This window comes from Centropristis striata, chromosome 4, assembly GCF_030273125.1.
Source record: "Centropristis striata isolate RG_2023a ecotype Rhode Island chromosome 4, C.striata_1.0, whole genome shotgun sequence".
NCBI lineage: Eukaryota > Metazoa > Chordata > Actinopteri > Perciformes > Serranidae > Centropristis > Centropristis striata.
Genome location: NC_081520.1, coordinates 42,565,316 through 42,585,940, shown reverse-complemented (window position 1 = coordinate 42,585,940; position 20,625 = coordinate 42,565,316). Strand labels below are relative to the sequence as shown.

The following is a 20,625-nucleotide window of genomic DNA, read 5'->3' as shown; positions in this document are numbered from 1 at the left end:
ACTGACTCGTGGTAAAGTCCCTTAATGAGGTCTCTGAAGGACCCTCTACCCTCCGGACCTGTTGGTGCTCCCTGCGTCCACCACAGACACGGTGGGCTGCACCCTCTTCCTCCTCCTCCACAGCCAGGCCCGCAGCTGCTGCCGGTGCCGGTTGCAGCCCAGAAAGTAGAGGAGAGGATTAGCGCAGCAGTTGAAGCTGACCACAGGTTTCCACACCTTAAAGGAGATCATGACCACGTTGAGCAGGTGACAGTCTGCGGGCATGTAGACCCTCACGAACAGGTAGACGGTCCGCGCGATGTGATAAGGCACAAAACACACCACGAACATGAGAAGCACCACCAACAGGGTGTAGAGAGACTTGTTGCGCATCCGAGCTGTCCTCCCGGTGGAGATGCTGTCTGCGGCCCTGCAGTAGAGCGCTGAGATCATGGAGCAGTAGCAGGTGATCACCACCAGGAACGGGATCAGGAAGCCCACGATGGCTAGAAACAGCCCGTAGGGGAAGTAGACTCTGAACTGGCCCGGGTTAGTCATCTCAAAACACACAGTCATGTTGTTGATCACACCAGTGTGCGCAAAAACAAGTGTGGGTAGAATCTCCGCAGTGGCCAGGATCCAGACCGAGCCTGAGGCGAACAGGGCCAGTCTTCTGGTCCGGAGGCGCACCGCGGCGATGGGGAAGCACACCCCGAGGAACCGGTGCACGCTCACACAGGTCAGGAACATCATGCTGCAGTGGAGGTTGACGAAGAAGAAAAACCTGACGCTTTTGCAGATGATGTTGCCGAAGGGCCACAGGCTGCCCATGGCGTTGCTGATGATGAGAGGAGGCAGAGCCAGCACGTAGAGCAGGTCCGCCACGGCCAGGTTGGTCAGGTAGATCACCGTGCTGCTCCAGCGGCGCGTCCGGCAGCACACACACCACAGCAGGGCCGCGTTCAGGGCCAGGCCCAGCACGAACACCAGGCTGTAGGACACCGGGAGCAGGTACTTCTTGTAGTAGTTAGTCACTGGACAGATGTGGAAGTCCTCCATTCAAAACATCAGCTCAGGTGGGTTGATAATCTGGAGACCTTAACTCTAATAGATGGAGCAGCTCTCCTCTCCTCTCCTCACCTGTCTGCAGCTCACCTTGTGCTGTGTACAGGTGACGTGCTCTTCCTTTAAAAAATAGGCCAAATGCAGGTGTTTGTTCAGGTTGTGCGTCCTTCCTGCTCCTGCCCACACCTGTGTGATGTAAACCATTATAACACCATATCTGATGTGAGCAAATAGATTGGCACACAGTGAGGCTTTTCTAAAGCCTGACATAATAGCCTGTAGATACTGTAGTATGCTATTGTCCTCCCCAGAGACAATCATTCCTGCTGTGATTAAAGCCCATTGCCAAGTTAAATGACACCGGCAACATACACGCGCGCGCCACGCCGCTGTATAAAAACGCGCACACGCGCAGCGTCCCATTGGCTGAGAGGATTTTCCAAGTCTGGTCTCTCTCCGGCTGCTCCCGACTCAAAGTGCTCACTTCATCTCTGTCTAACCGCGGAGAGAGAGGGAGCAGAGAGCTCGACATGCTGAGGAACGGCACGTACAGGTTAGTGGCACATCACCAAACATCTGCAGACATTAGTGTCTCATTCATGTCTTTAGAGAGAATAAACGAGGAGATCCAGGACAGGCTGCTCCGACATGCACTGATGAGTGATTTAAAAAAAAATAATCCTGCATAACGGTGCACTCTGCAGTTACTGCCATGAGTCCGGGCTGTTCATGTGCTCAGGGCTGCTAGCAGATTTCATATTTTGAGAGTTTTTGTGTCCTAACTTGAGCGGTGTCCTTCCAGGAGCATGTACCAGGGAGAGGAGGCGAGGCTGCGCGGCGGGAGTCTGGCTGCAGCTCGGGAGAGGAAACACCTCGCTCTGTGCATTAATAACCAGGTAAGAAGCATTCAGATAGAGGGAAACACAATCTATAGGCTGTATGCATGAGGGTAACTGGATGGTAGCTCTCCACCTCTCCGGCAGGATGGAGCTAATGGATGATGATATCTTCTCTCCTGGTGAGGGAGCATTTCAATGATGTAATTCAGTTTCTGATCTTTTTTTAGGAGCAGTAAGTTCATGCTGAAACTGCTCAGGATCAGTTAGTCTCAGAGGGACAAAGAAGCTCATAGACTGAATTTAAAGAGAACTATGATTCTTTGCAATATGACAACATGTAGGCAACTATTCCCCAGAGGTTAGATAGTCAGAGTAGAATCAGCACCACGGACAGTGAATAACCCCTCCTCTGCCTCAGTCTGCTTCTCATAACTGAATTCTCTTTTGTCCATCTATTCAAATAGCACGATTGACCAAATTTAATTTGGTTTTTGGAATTGCTTTTTCAACTTTGCTTGAGTCCACTTAAAGATTTTTGTCAAGGCAGTAAGTGAAAAGGTCTCGTTAATGCTACATCTTGTTCCTCCTGCTATTAATGACTTCATCATCAGCGGGGAATATTACAGCTGAACCGCTCAGCTGGCTGAGATGATGCTCTCCTCCTCCTCCTCCTCCTCCTCCTCCTCCTCCTCCTCCTCCTCCTCCTCCTCCTCCTCATGAGACCAGACCTCATGTCAATGGATCATATGTGTATTTTAAACTCAAACAGTTGTAGGAGAGCAGTTGTAATTGACTGTATATTGTAAATCAGTTTTGCTGGATTTAACAGTGTTATATGCTTTTTCTTCTGTTCTTGGGTGAGTGAAGGTGCACAAGTTCACCTGGTAGTATTGAGCCTCTGAATATTTAATGCCAGTGATGTAGTGTTGCGCATTATCGGCGGCTGGGGATATTGAGCGCGTGAGCTCTGAAAGCACTGTTCCATCACAGCTTTTGACTTACTCTGCAATATATTATGATGGTGCAACCCCCCAACACACACACACACACATGCTCACACATGCTCCTGCCCGTTACATGTTCCTTTAAACGTTCTCATTCTGACTCCAGATGTGTTCCAATCCATTTCCACTGCACCACTTGACAGTTGAATTTCATTATTGCCCTCCAAAAAACGACTTTTCCAAATTGATCCAGCTTAACTCAGTGGGTGCTGTGTCAGAGGAGGTTCACATCCAGAGGAGGACACGAGGAATCCTGATGAAGGACTAACCAGTAATTGGCGTGTGAAATATGACTGAGGATAGAAACGCAGGTTATTAGATATGGAGGCTGCTCCACTTGCTGTGTCTATGTGAGTGATTCAGATTCATTGCCGAGGCGTGAACCCCCTGAGAAACACATTAATCTATCCAGCTATTACTCCATAATCAATGGGACAGCTGAATTTTACGGCCCCGGGCCCTTGTTGTTAACCATTTTACACAGAGCTTATTTAAACAGCATGCCAGAGGGGGGGTCACGTTTAATGGGGTTAAGCATGAAATATACAGTGCAGGTGACATTGTTGACACAGCACTTGCAGCTGGAATCATGAAATCATTCATCAGTATCATGCATGAAGCCCCGTGTTGCTTCTAATTCAGAGAACATGCAGAAAACCTTAATGAACTCGTGTTTGTGCTCAATGGGAGCAGAAACCATTCAGACCTGTATGATAGTATGATAGTACAGCAGCATCAGGGGGAGTCACACAGATACGCTGGTCTGTAATATATGGAGGGATGTACATAGTGGGAGTGTGGTGCCAGGGAAGGGAGTCATATTTCAGAAGTGCATTATGGTCTCTCCCAGCGGGACGGAGCTCTGCTGAGTGCTGTTTGCGCCAGCTCACTCAAACGCTCCACGATTGAGTCGTAATAACCTGCTGGAGCGAGATGAGCCTCACGCTGACAGATAGCTGTCTCTCAGCCCGCCACCGCCATATCAGGAGGAAATATACACGCTCTGCATGTGTGTGTGTGCTCTGGTTCAATGCCACAGAAAATAAATTAATGAAAATGCACCATAACTCCTCCAAAACAAACACAAAGGTGCATGCATGGCTGCACACATCCACACACACACACACACACACACACAAAGTCCTGCCAGTTTTTAGTCATTTCCATCCCATTACTGTGTCTTGGAAGGCTGGTTGGGTCTAACTGAGCTTAGTCTTTGATCACTGAAAGAAGTGTGTGTGTGTGTGTGTGTGTGTTTGTGTGTGTGTGTGTGTGTGTGTGTGTGTGTGTGTGTTAACCAGTGCAGCTCTCCATTGGTTAATAGTCGGACGGGGAATAGTCCCTAGTGCTCCATTTTGCATTTTGATAGACTATATCGTGATTTTCACACTCTCACACCTTCTCCATCTCTCGTCACACCCCACACATCTCTACACTGCTGGAGATGTCGTCGTTTTCTCCTCCTCCACTTTAGAATATACATACGTCCTCCACTTTCTTGTTATTGATACAAATGAAATCACACTCCTCACTTCCATCCACTCAACAGCTGTGGGTTCGAAGGCTTCTGTCATTAATCAGTTAGCTGAAATCAGCAGAGAATGAATAGATAATGCTTTAGATATTGTATAAGTCATCATTCATCAAACAGCAATGACAACCTTAGCTTCAGGGTTTGATGATCATTAAAACACTTGATTTTGAATGTGTTTTCATTGGATTCTGAATAAAGTACTTGACACTGCTTGACATGTCTAACCTTGTTATATTACCCTTCAGTCTGTTCTGTAGAAATCTGACATGAAACATATTTTTGGTTGTTTTATTATTATTGGCTCAATAATGCCTAATTTACTGTGATGAAGCAGTAAAACTATCAGTTTACTGTAGTACTGTATGCACTGTACATATGTGACTGTACATATTACATACATGTGTTATTTACCTCAGCTGTAAGCTGCTTAACATTCACCTTTAACATTTGTTTGCAAAGTGCTTGAAGTTGACTTTGGAAAGAGTGTAGGAACTGTAGCTGTGCTTTCTGTTCTTATATCCTTGTAAACTGATGAATTGATAATGAAAATGTCCTCTAGTGCAGCCAGAGTGTGTATGCATTAAATAAGTCTTCTAGAGGAGCCGTTTCTTTAGATTCATACCTATAAAACCTATGTATGGCTAAAGGGAATGGGTATGTCTGTATGTGATGAAGTGCCTGCTCCTATATATGAAGTTAAGCTCACATCTGTATGTTAGCTTGATCTCCTTGGTGTTGCTGGTCCTTATCTGTCTCATAGGTCAGTTTACATCCTGCTGCAGGCTTATTGATGCTGTGTAGCTGCAGCAGCAGGTCCTGTGAGAACGTAAAGGTCCGTAAACTGTTATCTGATCAGATGAAACTGCTTCCCTGCTGCAGCTCTCAGTCAATAAAAGTTCATCAATTTGATTCTTTGTCAATTTACGCCTTCAAACCTGAGTGTCTTTCTCTGCCACCTGCTTCCTCTCTGCTCAAACAGGATTTAAAGGTTTGAACAAAATGACATAAATGCCTCCATTTCCCTGAGTAAAAAGCACTTGTTTTACCCCACAGCCATAACACCAAGAGAAAATCGCATTTCAAATCATTTAATCAGCACATCAGTTCCACCTACATCTCTCTGCAGACTCTTTTTGTGCTCAGGGACTCAGGCGTAAGAGTAAATGTTGACTTCCATATTACTCCTTGCACGCACTGCGCATGTAAATTGATTTCCGATGTTCCGATTAACAAGCACCTCCACTGGCACAGCTCCTCTCCTGATTGGACGTTTCCCCGGGCCGATCGGCCAGTAGAGCAGCAATAAACAGCCAATAGTCTGATGCAGATGTTTCAGAGCAGCGCCTCGCTCTAATCAAAGCCTGAGATAGCAGACTGGTGTGTGTGTGTGTGTGTGTGTGTTTGTTTGTGTGTGTTTACATGTGACTGTGTCGACATGTGTGCATGCAGGCGTGTGTGTTCTCTCAGTGCACTCAGGTGTCTGTGTGTGTGTGTGTGTGTGTGTGTGTGTGTGTGTGTGTGTGTGTGTATGTGTTCTTGTACTTCCTACATAGTGAGGACCAGAACACGTTTTTAACCAACAGAGTGAGGACATTATTGCAAAGTGAGGACATTTCAGCCAGTCCTCGCTTTTTTGAGATTGCAGACTTTGTTTTAAGGGTTAAAGGTCACATGATAATGATAATTAACTGAAACTGTATTGTGTGGTTACAAAACGAACTAAAATTATAGTGAAAATGTCCTTCGTTTTTGTCTTTGTCAACTTTTTTCATACATAATGAAGATGGATCAGACAAAGGAAATGAAGGCAAAATTTACTGTGACCTCTTTTAATCTCCCACCCAACAAATACCCCATTACAAAAAACTACAACTAACGCTAAAACTAAAGCATTTCAAAAAAATACACAAACAAAAATTCACAACAAAATTAAAACTAAAACTAATGAAAAATGCAAAACTATTACAACCTTGCAAGGGAATTCACTGTTCCAATGAGGGTCCTCACAAAGATAGAAGTACAAGAATGTGTGTGTGTGTGTGTGTGTGTGTGTGTGTGTGTGTGTGTGTGTGTGTGTGTGTGTGTGTGACCTCACCAGTGTGAAGGGCACAGAGAGCTGACCGTCTCAGAGGAATGATCTTTTGTGTTTGTGTGTTTCCGCGTGGCGTCCATCGATCTCTGTGATAGAACTAGGACTCTGAGAATTATGATTTTAATAACTCATCAATTAGAGCCGCAGACTTCGCTCTCTGTGCTGTTGTTGTTCTCGCTTCACATCCTTCCTGTTTTCCTTGCTTCTCTCATTTTTCAGTGACATATTGCTTATTACTGTCCACCTTCACCTTCCCCAGCCATCCACTCTATTGATTGCCCTTATTTTGATATTGAAAATAATGCGATTAAGCTGTTTACATGCCCGACAGAATAGGATGCTGTTAATACCCCTTCTTAATGCAATCATGTATTCATCTATTGATTCAGCAGCGTGTCATGCAGCTTATAGCCTGTAATGCATTCCTCCTGTCACTATAGTTTATAGTATATATATATATATATATATATATATATATATGTATATACATATATATATATATATATATATATATATATATATGTATATACATATAGCTATAGCTGCTGGTGTGTTGCTCCTTTGCTCTCATAGAACTTTGCTGCAAGAAAATAAGTGAACAATGATTGCAGCTCCAACAAAAAATACAGACACAAGAAGTAAGTGTTGCAGTCTTTGAAAAATCCCAGAAATAGCTATATAGCTAACTATAAAACATATTGAAATGTTTACTCCATGTTGTAATCATAGTATCAATGCTCATCAGTAGATAATTGGCCATTATAATGTCATAAGGTTTGTTACTGTAGCTTTAAGTGACACATTTCTGTCATTTTGAAACCTCCTATCTTTATGAGCATATCAATCTAAGAAAATGATTCTAATAACATTTATTTATTTTCCAGTCCCTAGCTAAACACCACCCTTGTCATGGATTCTTATTTTAGTTTGAGCATCTGGATGGAGTATGCAGTTAATGCAGCAGAACACTTGTTGCTACAGTTATATTTTAAACCCTTTTTGGCCTTCTGCCTGCATCCTGAACACTTAATCCCACTGGCTTCTGTCAGAGATGAAGCAAGAACATTCACAACTGATGCAGCAACATCTCAGTGTCTGGACCGTACACTATGTCCCCATATCTGCTTTATATAAGCTCAGAATTACACAAACACACAGACACTTTGTGTTGAATCCCAGTTTAAACATGTGTTGAGTGGCTAGAAGACGGTTTGGGAACACTGTTGATGTGATGAGTAAATGCTGCAGGACTGATTTTGTTTACAATTGGAAAAAGTCAGAGGGCAGAATTTAATGAAGTCTCAGCTGCTGCCTTAACATGCTAATTATCTTAATAAAATGCTCTTTGTGCCTCCACAATATATAATCAATTCAGTTTGTGTTTGTTTCAACTTGAGTTTATGGAGAGTGTCACACATACCAACTTCAGACATTTGTTGGGTGAGATTTTAGTTTTGAACATTTGAGGCTTCAACCTCGATCAGTTTTTCTTTCTTACCACGTAGAGACTGGTAGTTATAAACTTCATATGGCTTGTAAGCAAACAGCTGCTTTAATACATCCAGCAGGCGAGGGGAAACATGAGCATTAATTCAGAGATGCATTTCTGGTGACTTGATGAATAAAAGTCACATTTTAACTATTGTTAGCTCTATTTTGGCCTTCCTGAACTCAGCTTAGCTCCTAGTAGATCCACTATGTTCACCAGCTAGTTGTTACTTTGTCTATCTGCTGTGGTGAGCTTTATGTGTTTTATGTTTTTATTTCAGAGTAAAATGACTAACTGCTAAGTTTTATGGCAGGCTACAGTGGGTTCATCAGAGCTTTTTTCCTAGAAAAGCGATTCCTGCTGCAGATGTAAATGAGTTATAAGTATAGCAGCAGTGAGATTGATCCATAATAGTAAAGTTGCTGCCTGCTTAGTCAGGTGATATTCTGGCTTCACCACTATGAAGATTTCTTCTCTGCTTAAACACACTATAGTAATTCAATCGTTGTACTTATCTGTGAGCTGAATTTACATATTATTATAGTGCGCTCCTGATTTTTAGTATCAGCTGAGTTTATCCTCACCCCCTTGATGCAGACACAAGTACTTGGACACAAACATGGACAAACACTCACAGCTTTGGCCCTGCTGGCTAACAGAGAAGAGAATAACTGGAGATGGAGTGGAGCTGTTTGCTGCTGTGGGAGAACATCCATCTGTTCGCTCCCATTCACATTTTATGGCGTTTGCCCCAAAGCTGCCTGGGATCGGCCTCACGCCCCGGCCTGCAGCACAGAGAGTCTGGCTGCTACACATGCTGCAATGCTGCAGGAACACACACACACACACACACACACACACACACACACACACACACACACACACACACACACACACACACACACACACACACACACACACACACACACAGTTGTTTTCCCTACCACTGTATGTGTGTTTATGATTATTTAATAGATGCCACTCTCGAGGTTAATAAACAGATAACGCAAAAAATCATAAAAAGCAGCAGTTTTCCTGTTCAGCTTAGTTCTGCAGCTTTCCAAAGCAGACAGTCTGCGTGGGAGGAGAGGCAATTACATATACATGAAACGCTGCTGATTTATTATTATTTTATCTTATTGAAGCACGCTTCCTTCTGTGTCACATAATTAAAATCCTTTTTGAAATGTGTTGGCTTTTCAGGAGGAAGTGAAGAGGTGTCACCGCTACTGCAACCACAGTGGAGGACCAGCAGCTCCCAAGGTGGACAGGTAAGACTTTACACAATACTGTTCCATTAAAAACACCCTCATGTTTTTTTATGGATCGCACTCAATCTGCAGTGAGGATGATATAGTTTAATGTAAAGCCCTCTTACTATCATAGCCTTATTCTGCCATAACAAGGCTGCACTCTTCACCATAATCCTACTACGACTCCCTCTTACTACACTATTATGACTTCCAATATCAAGTGAAATATGAACTCATTGATTTTTTTTTTCTTTTTTGGCAAACAAGTTGCAAACAGTGTGTGTGGTTTATTCCTTTGTATCTGTTTTATTATCCCAGAAGCCGCCCTCGCAGGAGTGAGGAGGAGGATGACAATAGTCCTCGCCGCCGCGAGCAACAGAAGCACCTGGAAATAAACGCTATTGTGTGAGTAGAACCTGTCGGGTTTATTCCCTGAAATATCTGTTATTTTTCAACATTTTGAGTCAATTTCACCCATGTTGTGTTCTATTTGTTGTGTGTGAGAGATCAGTTTATGTGTGGCTTTAATTCAATCTTCCCTGTGATGAGGTTTCAGAGCTGGGGTCAGAGTTCATGAACCCTCGTAGACCGCCATCTACTGCCATTTTACTTAAACACGGCCCGCGGTTTTATAGGTTTAACAGCGAAGGACAGCTCTCGCCTCAGGCTTTTACTTCCCTGAAAGTGGAGGATAGAGAAGAGAAAGCTGATGTTTCTGTGAAGAGTTAACATGATTGGGGTGTAGAAAGGTGAGACGGAGAGTAAAAAATGTCTCAGAGAAAAGGGCAGAGGAACAGGAAGCATGGGCCGATAGACAGAATAAAAGTGGAGAAAATAAGGATGGAGGAAGAAGGGGGAGGTATTGGTTCTGGAGCTGGGAGTTATGGCTTAATTCAATTTGTTCCATCTGGCTCAGCTGTGTCTCTGCTCCACTGGAGGTGAATGTGTTTGTCCATTGGGTAATCGATCCTACAGTCCAGCGTGGACCCTGGTGTTGGGGGGACTACAGGCTGGAAGAAGTGGAAACAGAGAGACGGAGAAAGAGATCTGTGGAGGTGTAAAAACAGGGTACAGGGTACATAAGGTGGGAAAAGTCAGAAAAGTGTGCAAGCTGTGTGAAAGCAGGGAATAAGATGGGCAAAGTGAAGAAAAACTATCGTGGAATAAGGAATGGCCAAGATATTAATGTAGAAGAGGGAAGAAATTAAGGAAGAAATTGCATATTGTGCATGGTGACATCTATGACACATATAATCTGTTGTGTTCATAATCTGGAATAAGGGACCTGATTTAATAGATGCCACTCTTGAGGTTAATAATAATAATAATGCTGAGCTGTATCAGAAATTAGTTTTTCTGGTTACAAATCAGTCAAAAAACATGGTGTTTTGGGCCAGCACATGTTCAAATATTTAAACTGTAATCTATACCAGCTTGAAATCCTATTATGGAAGTATATGAAGGCCATTCCAATGCTCAATTATGTCCCATAAGTTGTTGCAGTAATGTCTGAGTTGATTCCATTAGTTACACAAAATTGGTAAAAAAAAAAAAAAAAAAATTAAACATTTTTGACCACTCAAGATTTGACAAAAATCATCAAAAATCCCTCCAAAATACTACATTAAGATACATAAACCTTCAGGGACACCAAAGACAAATGCATGCTGAGAGTTGACATAAAAAGACTTTTAACATTAAGAGATTTCTGCACTTCTGTTGTGGAGACTGCTCAGAAAAGGAAAGCCTTATATCCTCTATTTTCTCTCTAGTTTGAGGTTTTAAAGTTTCATGAGGCTCTGGTTATCCTACAGGTCACAACAGGTCATTTTATACAGTGAGGTGAATGACATGAATATAACAAGAGTGTCAGCTCTTCAGCCATTTGTATAATTACAAAACTGCTTTTTGATCCCAGTATGCATAAATATTCATAAACACTATTTTAGAATAGGCAAAACTAAGAGTTATACTGCAAAAATCTGCATGGATTAGCAATAAAATGGGCATGTCTGTAAAGGAGGGACTTGCGGGTACCAATAAAACCAATTTTCATTGAGATATCTGGAGGTGAGAAGTAAAGGGACCCCTTTGAAAATAGGCAACTAGGGGTGTAACAATACATCCATATAGATTGATATATCGATTCATCTGTGAACAATCCACCTGCATTGTTGCATATAGCAGTCTTTATTATAACCTTCCGTTTTGGCACTCTCCCTGTTCTGAGCAGTAAACTGAGAAGGCAGATGGATCCTATCTTTGGAATGTTCTGTGTTCATAACTGAAAGATCATCACAGACTCTTTAAGTTAACCCATAAAAAACATTTGCACTTCAATGCAATGTGGCACTCTACAGTGAACAGAAGGTCTACTTTGATTGCTTGTTTTTCATTTAAATATCTGGAAGAGCTCAGAAATAAAATGGTAAGTTATTTTTTGTGAGTTCATATGAATGTAAAATGTGTATATCATATCATCTCATACACTGCAAAAAAGCCAACTTGTTTTTAAGTCGTTGATTTAAGTCGGCAAAACTTGGAAATATAAATTATTGACATTTAGGGCAATAATGTAAGTTAGCACAACAAAGGAAGCCAGTTGTCTGCTCAAAAACAAGTTGGTGAGTTGTTGTTACTTATATCTTTAAGTTGGGGTTCACAACAAGGGACAATAGTTCTGATAACTCTTATTTCTTTGTTGGGAAATGCGGGAAAGCGGTGAAATTCGGTCATTAGCGAAAGCTAGCGGCTAACTGATGCTAGCGGCTAACTGATGCTAGCGGCTAACTGATGCTAGTGGCGCTGCTTGTTACAGCTATAAGAGTAGCCATTAGCGTATCAATGCTAACTCAACATTGTGGTTGCAACATTAGCTGACATTTCATAGCGGCGTTACAATCGTGCCAATTCAGCACATTGCAGAAGTTAGCAGAAGTAAGGATTAAAAGTTATTACAATGTAAAATTATAAGTTAGTACAACTTACAGTTGAGTTGACAAAAATCTGAATTCAGAGTTGAGCAAACTCAAAAACAAAACTTAAAATATTTAGTTTAATTGTCCAACTTAAAATTTTATCGAAGTTTGTTGCCTTGAAATTTTGAGTTCACCCAACTTTTCTTTTTTTGCAGTGTATTGATTGATGGCCCATGAATCAAACCGAATCAAAGTCGTACTACGGCAGAATTTATGATATCAGCAAACATTGTATTGTTGTCCAATGAATGGATCTAATATCGTATCGTGATGAAACCCCTAAAGTTACACTCCTGATGGTGACCCCATAGTCCAGCCCTGCTGTCATGAGGTGTAGATGTTGGTTAATATGGACTGTGTTTATGTCCCCAGGATCCAGCGGGCCTGGCGTGCGACCACGTCCCGCAGAGGCAGCTGGCAGGGACGAGACAAGACCCGTAGCAACCACCAGTCAGGTGGAACGGATCCTTCCCAGAGCCTCCCAGTCCCCGTGATGACCACCAGCATCACTCCGGTAAGACTGCATGAAGAACATCAAACAGTAACTGACGTAGACTTATAACAGCCATATGGTGCGACATGAGAACGGGGCAGGTGGTGAGAGATCTAGACGTCTTTAAGCTATCTGCTCTCTAGTCTGAGTTATCAGCTGTTGTTTTCTGCACAGGATGGAAACAGAATGTGTGAGTGGATGCCTGAATGGATAGACCAATAAAGAGAGGAAGAGGAGGGGTGTTTACCTCCAGAGTCGTCTGGGGGACCGCGGGGGGTCGTAGCGGTGGAGGTGGATGGGCTGCCAGCTGGCACTGGGCCCAGATCTCTAATTAGCTGTTAATTAGCTAAATTTTCAAAGCTAGTTGATTGATTAATGAAGTGCCTCTGCCCTTGTCCTCCCCTGAATCGCCCCCCACACACCTCCTCACCCCTCTCTCCTCCTGGGGGAGCAGGGGGAGAGTTAAACAGTGCTCACAGGGCATGGCGACCAAACAGAAGCAGAGAAAAAAAGACTGTATGAGTAACAGATAAACAGCGAGAGGAGAAAGAAACAAAGGCAGGAGGGAGGAGGGGAGGAGGCAGAGATAAGGAGATAAATGAGGAGATGCAGAAAGATGCCTTCAGATGGCCTCAAGTTCTAAGTGACAGACAAGGACACACACACACACACACACACACACACACACACACACACACACAGTCTGCTGTTTCTCAGTCTGTGTAGTAATCACAGCAGCTAGCTTGCTGCTGCCCACGCTCTGTGCAGAGACTCGGCACCAGAAACTATGATGTCATGTCTGCATGCTCACCAGTGTGTGTGGGAAGCGTTTTATTCCACTCTGTGTTTAAGCAGAGCTGGAGAACAGATCCCCTCAGCAAACAGATGGGCTGGTGTCCTGGTGTGACTGTCACTGTGTGTTTTTGTGTGTGCGCTTTGTTTTTAGGTTGTTTGTTCTGCTTGAAAGAGTTTGTTGTTCATTAGCACAGCAGCAAATGTCTTCCTAATTACAAAGTTACTGTAACTTAACAACCGAGATGACAAAATACACCCCCCCCCCCCCCCCCCCCCTCTATCTCCTCCCTGCTTTACTTTCTTTCTTTCTTTCTTCTTACTTTGTTTCCTCCCAACATAGTTATTGAAAATATAATATTATATAGTACTTACCACCCATCTAATGTCTTTAAAGCAGTGTGGGTATACTTCTATAAAACTTTAACAGTCTGTGATGAAATGTAACTAAGTACATTAACTCAACTAAAGTGCTTTTTTTACTCAGAGCTACTCTACATTTCATGAGGAAATATTGCACTTTTTACTCTACTTTACTCTTTAATACATTTATTTGACAGCTAAGTTACTTTAAACTAATTTCACAGTATATAGGCTGCCATAGTTAAAATGAGCTTCACCTCAACTAGCTTCCATAATATATTACCTGCACATACATGCATTAATAATAATAATCCATGTTGCAGTATTTAAACGTTTAGGTTTGTTAAAGATCTGAAAACCACCTGTGTGTTTAGTTGAACCACCATTCAACTAAACACACTGACATGTACTGTCTCTCTGGTCACTCTAAGGTGTATTTAAGGTATTAATCTCCGAGCCCAGAGATGGATTATTGATAAGCGTGTCACCATTCTCCATATCCACAAGCTGAACTTCAGTTGAAACATTTCAGCACTGTTTCAGCACCACCTTCAGACTACGGAGTCTAGATCTGTAAAGATTGACAGATCATTGGATTTATACTCTGACAACTGTCATTCACATTTTCAAATTCCTGTTTAAAAAGATGATTTGCATATGCATATCTAAATATGACTGACATGTGTATTTTGGAATGTAACACACTAAGGAAATATAGCCAAACTGCTATTCCTGCTTTTGATTTCCAGTGAACTGAAAGCTCATTTCTTTTGGTTTTATACTTGGAACTTAAATTGTGAGAGTCTTCACCTCTCGCCCCTCCGTCCTCATCAATATTAATACAAACAAAATATAATATTCAGTACTCTGGCCTCACAGACATGAATGCGGATAATCGGTTAAGCAAAATGAATGAATGAATGAAGCATTTCTATCAATTTGATACTTGGAACTTAAATTGTGAGACCCTTTGCATATACACACCACCACTCCACCTCTCGCCCCTCCGTCCTCAACAATATTAATACAAACAAAATATACTAAACATATATAGAAATAGAAAAAAGTGAAACTGATCTAATATCTAAAGATTACTCCGCTAATCCAATGTGCATGATGAGCGAGTGAAGTCAACAAAAAAAATCTTTTTAGATTTTTTATATTAGTGTTTTATCTTCCACATCACTTTACCTTTCCTCAGTTAGAAACTGCTTTTTGAGAGAAATGCTGGACAGACGCTGATGTTTTCTCTCCTCTCCTCCTCCTCCACTCTGCCCACATCTCTCTCTCTCTCGCTCTCTCTCTCTCTCTCTCTCTCTCTCTCTCTCCTCTCAGCTGTTTTCTCTCTCTCTCTCTCTCTGTCTCACACGTTCTCTTCGTCTGTCGTCGTCCACATTGTATCACTCTCCTGTGGCTGTTGTGCTCTGTGAAGGACACACATTCATCAGTGTAAGGCCAGGGTGCCACATTATGTCTGTGAGTGTGTGTGTGTGTGTGTGTGTGTGTGTGTGTGAGTAAGCTCATGTGTTTGAAGGACCTTGGTGTGGCCTGTAGGGGGGGGGGGGGGGGGGGGGGGGGTTCAAACATACTTCATGCATATTTCATGTAACTCATATTGAACAGCACACTCATACAAACAGGATAGATAAGACTCACACACACACTGAGGTTTTTCTCTCTCAGCTGCTCAAATCTAGAGAAAACATCCTGGATCCATCCACACTCTCATAACAACTCCCAGGACTAAACTCTGTTTATATCAATGTTAAGCTGTCTCACATGTCTTTCTCTATGTATCTTCAATATCTCGTAGTTGTCCAGCTATGATGGTTCTAGCCTGCTGTAACCTTAGACCCTCATCAATGATTAATAGACAGAAGGGCCCGGCCCTACATGGCCTGCTCTGGTCAATGCCTGGCCCGCTGATAGTAAATCAATAGGTCTGACTGGTTTGAACACACTGCTGCTGTGTGTTGCTGACCTGCGGGGCTGCTGTGTAGATGAGTGCGGTTGTTCCAAAAAATTAGATCAAAACCCAGCAGCAACCTCTGGCTCTGAAGAATGGACCCAATGCACAAGTTATTTCATCCTGCAGTTTTTATAATGGCCAACAATGGCCGACTCCATCTGTTGCAAAAATATTGTATTGTATTGAAGTCGATGAAAAAATGACCCTGACTTCTCAGTGATTTATTACTTCAGTTAAGATTTTCCTAATGATCTTATGGTTTCAATTCTAGTTTTAATTCATCCAAACAGCATTATGTTCATTTTCATTTCATTATGAGTATCATATCGTATCATTTAGAGTAAAATAGATGATAAAGCAGGGTTTGCTTGATGGACTGTTTGCCACAATGGTGCATTGTGTGTCTTCCTTTTCTTTTCAAGTTCTCCAACATAAACGGCAGAAGAGGTCGTGTGTCAGTACTGTTGTGTGTCAGGCTGTGAAAAAAGACTGTTTGTGTGGATTTATGCTTTAAAACCACTGACCTTAGGTTTAGGGCAAAAAACCTCTGGAAAGGTGTTATAATAGACAGTTTAAACAGTAAATAAATGTACATAAATGCTGGAAATGAAGTAGTTACAATGGTCACGTGACTGCCACAAGTTACGTAAAAAAACGTAAGTTACGGTCAAAAATGTGATTCATGTAACTTACTAAACAATATAAAAAATGTTTGTTTCCACACGGGACCAAACCCTGCTCTCCTGGGTGAAAGTCCCCCGCTAGTTCACCTGCCCACCTGCCCAGCCTCCACCTGGACGTGGGAATCTGCCCTTTTAAACTCTGCTTGGCTGTCAATCACTGCTACGTCAGCAAGATAACGGTGGAGGCGTTACAGCAGACGGTGAATACGGAGACATCTTGTTTCTTGCTGCCTGGACACGTGAACTATATTGACGTCTTTGACAGAAGAACAGGCTGTTTGTTTCAGGACTTTGACCCTTTCACAGTGTGTTTGCTTGGTTTGAAGGTGAATTCTAATTAAAAGGGAACATCACTCCCATCAGCTGATATCATGAGTGCGATATCGTTCCTCCAGATTTATTCTGTGCTGGTGCTCAAAAAATCAAGATGGCGACAGCCAGAATGGTTCTCAAGGCTTCCTAACAGTGGCTATATCCACTTTATATATGCAGCCTATAATAACTACATGAACTGTATGTGAGGCTTTAATGCTATAAAATCCCCTCAGATGAGCTGTATGTGATATGTGGAAGTGCATTTCTTAATGAAAGGAATAGTTTGACATTCTTGGGAAAATGTGCTTATTGGTTTTCTTGCGAGTTTTCTTGAGAGTTTGATAGCAAGATTGGAACCACTTTCATGTCCATCCATTAAAAATGAACTTGTTGAAAATGTTCAAGGGAAAAGGCTGAAGGCAGAACTCATAGTAGTGCACACCGTGTTCCTAACGTTCCTCCAGGCTGAAGTTAACATGCTGCATGTCCACTTATCCAGGAGAAAGAGAACTCTAACAGATGTGATTACAGATGAGCTTCTAACGTAACGAGCCTCCATCTGCAAAGTGAGAAAGATCTGAGAGCTTTAATGGACACAAGGTGGATTTCAGTGCTGCATTTTATTTGCATAAATGCAGATTGTGGTTGGGCATCTTGCAGAGTTTGCTCTGTGTTTAGCTTTGAAGCTCTGCTCTCTCTGTAGGCTGGTGTGAATGTGTACTTAAGGATATAAGTATGCGTTTGCGTGGATCACCACGACTCACAGTATGGCCCTCTGGGATGGTTCACTGAGTGTTATTCAGAGACACAAACCAGTGATCAAAGCTAAAGTATTGCGGTGAGAATGAAAATGAAATGCTTCAATGCTGTGCCTGTCATTACAAAAATTGCTGCCGGGCTGCCTGATCACCAATGAAATAATTCCAGTGATGGATGGTTAGGTGAAGAGAAGGACTGTCAGCAGAAGATATAGATAAAAACACATTACATCATCTGTGCCTGGTCACAGCTAATACAGTGTGTGTTTCCGTGGCTGTGTTTGTTTTCTACCAGTGTTTGTGTACATTGATCTCTTCCTATCTCTCTCTCTGACATGTTTGCTCTTCTCTCCTCCGTTCCTGGCCGAGCGGAGGGAAAGTGTTAGTGTAAGCATTCCTGCAGATCATTCTCTCATCTCTCACCGCCAAGAATCTCACAAAGCAAGTGACGGCTTCATCCATGCCTCCACCTCTTCCCCCCTTAATCCCTTTTTCCCACCCTCACTCTATGTCATCCCTCGCTTTCCCTCCCACTGCCTCTTGATGCACATACATAGAAATATAGTAATAAATACACACTTCCAAACGCACACCAGCCCCCCGTTTCTGCAGACAGATGCTAACAGATTACTTGTTTTATTGGTGTCAGTTGGTGTCTCATTTGAAATGAATTTATATACCTCTGCCCTGCAGTTGACATCGATCGGGCTTAACTCATTTAATAGCCATGACATTTGCCTATTAGCTTATTTACTGTCAAAACAGGCTCAGGCTCAGCTGGCTTCCTGAGAGCCACTAACTCTCACATTTGTATCCGTTAGGGAGGAAAATGTGATTGCTTGTGCAAAATATAAACTCCAGAGGAATATTCAATTCAAGTACACACAGACACAGACTCACGCATTAACTCTGCTGCACAAGCTTATATCAAACTTAGGCCTTTTTTCCCCAATTCTCCCTATTTTTATATTATTTTATCACATTTTGGTCTCCTTGTTTTCAAACACAGCTATTCCAAGCTTTTTTTCCCGTGTTGTCTCAGGATAAATGTTAAACAAAGCAACTGGCACGCTAAACTCAAATATATATGAAGTCCAACAGGTGCCCAATCAAAAATCAAACTAGTGGGAAAGTCGCCAGCACTCACAGATAAATATCTAAAACTTTTTTAGGGTTAGAGTTTTTGCACGGCAGCAGAGGAAACAGACACATATCAGACACATATCATATAAGTTTTGTGGTAATACAATTAATCAACAAATGATCAAAACAAGAGATCACCAAACACTAATTATCAGGTTAATAGCAGTAAAAAGATTGAGTCATAAAGAGAAATGTATCAATTCTATTCTTGCAATTTTAACCACGAAATAATTGACATAATACAAACAGAAATAGAACATGCATTATATACATCAGTGTTTCTTACATAAGGACATGACATGTGACGTAGAACACAACAGAGTTACATTAGTTACATAGTTATATAAAGTCAATGCTGACTTTTGGTTTAACACACAAACAGTCTCCTGGGAGGACTTCTTGTCTTTATTTGCCCCATCCATCCACTCCGCCCTCCTCCCTCAGCACAAAGTGTTGCTCTTTATACTACGTCACCTGACTTCCTCCTCTGCACCCGTCATAATAACCACGGCCACTAGAGTTCGCCACCTAACGATAAACGTAAACAGGTCTTAATAAGCTTTTTATACAAATGACCTAGATGCTGTTTTTTGGGGGTAGGACGGTGTCCTGTAGATTAGTGAGAATGACAAAACTGTTGCACTAAAGGAATTAGTTCTATGGAAATAAGCAATGTACAAGTTCAGTCATTTTTATTCAGCCTCTAGTTCAACAATCATCAACTGTTGATGCCTCACACGGTCCACCAAAGCTCCCAGCCCAGCCTGCAGCCCAACGAATTCAGAAAATGTGAGGAGGAAAATAGTGCATTTTGGTATTTAGCATATTTACAACAACGTTTCTGCAATCACAGTTTTAACCATCACTCCTCAATGAACTGCTTCAAGTCTGAGAGCAGCTTTGAGAATATTGTAGGAGTCTGTTGACACTGATATAGACAAATAAAAATAGTATCAATTTAGTAAGAAAGTGAAAATATCAAACAATGATGCTAACTAGGCATGAATATATTTTATTGTCTTTATCTGAAAGTGCGTCACTCACAGTGTCTGCCTAGAATAATTCTGACCCTCCGAATAGTTGATGACCCCTGGACTCGCTGCTCATGCCCCCAGCCAAACTCTGAAATTACATCATGAACACCTTTTTATTTATGGATTTTCAGCATGTGAGAATCTACATAGACATACTGTACAGACCCAGCATGCACACACTCTGATAGCTAGAAAATGGTGCTCCAAAATAGCCATTGATTTTGTGAAAGCCCATCGGGAAGATATCTTACAGATTGATCATGGCTGTGGTAGAGAGAGAAAACGAGGAGAAAAGAGAGCTGATGTCTCCGAGAGGTGGAGAGAGAAGGATGAATGGCTGGGAAGAGAAGATTGAGAGACGATAGAGAAGATGTGGTGGATTTTGGAGTGATGATGAGGATAATAACTCTGCATTCAAGCCTCCATGAGTCTCAGTTTGTGTGGGTGAGATGAAGTGAGCACACCTGCACAGGTTGGTCTCATTTCTTCCTCATGTCCGTCCAAACTGCACCACATTAGATTAATGAAGACTACTTTACATTATTGAGCCTGCAAAGAAACATACATGCTCTCATCAGCTCACGTACACAAATATAAACACACTAACGGTCTTTAGTGACACATTAGGAGCATCTTATGACCTCTCTAAAAAAAAAATCAATGAAAGCTGTTACACAAATGGAGAGGAGCTGTCAGGAGGAAGGAGCAGAGGGTGAGATAGATCTGGATCGAGGGGAAGAAGGGCGGAATATGGAGTGAAAAGGGAGTGAGCAGCTCATTTCAGTCTTCTCACTTTATGTTGTTGTTTCAGCAGCAGGATCCTGAATCACTTGATTTGGTAT

General features: G+C 42.2%; 2 protein-coding genes across 2 annotated transcripts in view; one reads left to right on the top strand and one right to left on the bottom strand.

Annotated features, from left to right (window-relative positions):
* Window positions 1-45: 45 nt before the first annotated feature.
* Window positions 46-1,046, bottom strand: LOC131970751 (P2Y purinoceptor 4-like). Its single transcript, XM_059332173.1, has one exon. It carries the CDS (start codon window positions 1,036-1,038, stop codon window positions 46-48), a length of 993 nt encoding a protein of 330 aa, XP_059188156.1. The 5' UTR covers window positions 1,039-1,046.
* Window positions 1,047-1,570: 524 nt separating this feature from the next.
* Window positions 1,571-20,625, top strand: part of schip1 (schwannomin interacting protein 1) — a 240,636-nt gene continuing 221,581 nt past the window's right edge. The window contains exons 1-5 of the mRNA XM_059330678.1: window positions 1,571-1,597; window positions 1,847-1,940; window positions 9,206-9,273; window positions 9,574-9,660; window positions 12,606-12,747. Coding sequence (XP_059186661.1) covers window positions 1,575-1,597; window positions 1,847-1,940; window positions 9,206-9,273; window positions 9,574-9,660; window positions 12,606-12,747 — 414 coding nt within the window. The 5' untranslated portion in view covers window positions 1,571-1,574. The remainder of the gene's footprint in view (window positions 1,598-1,846; window positions 1,941-9,205; window positions 9,274-9,573; window positions 9,661-12,605; window positions 12,748-20,625) is intronic.

Bases quoted from the DNA above. Each gene is read 5' to 3' on its own strand.
- LOC131970751 (XM_059332173.1), bottom strand. From the start codon at position 1,038: ATGGAGGACTTCCACATCTGTCCAGTGACTAACTACTACAAGAAGTAC.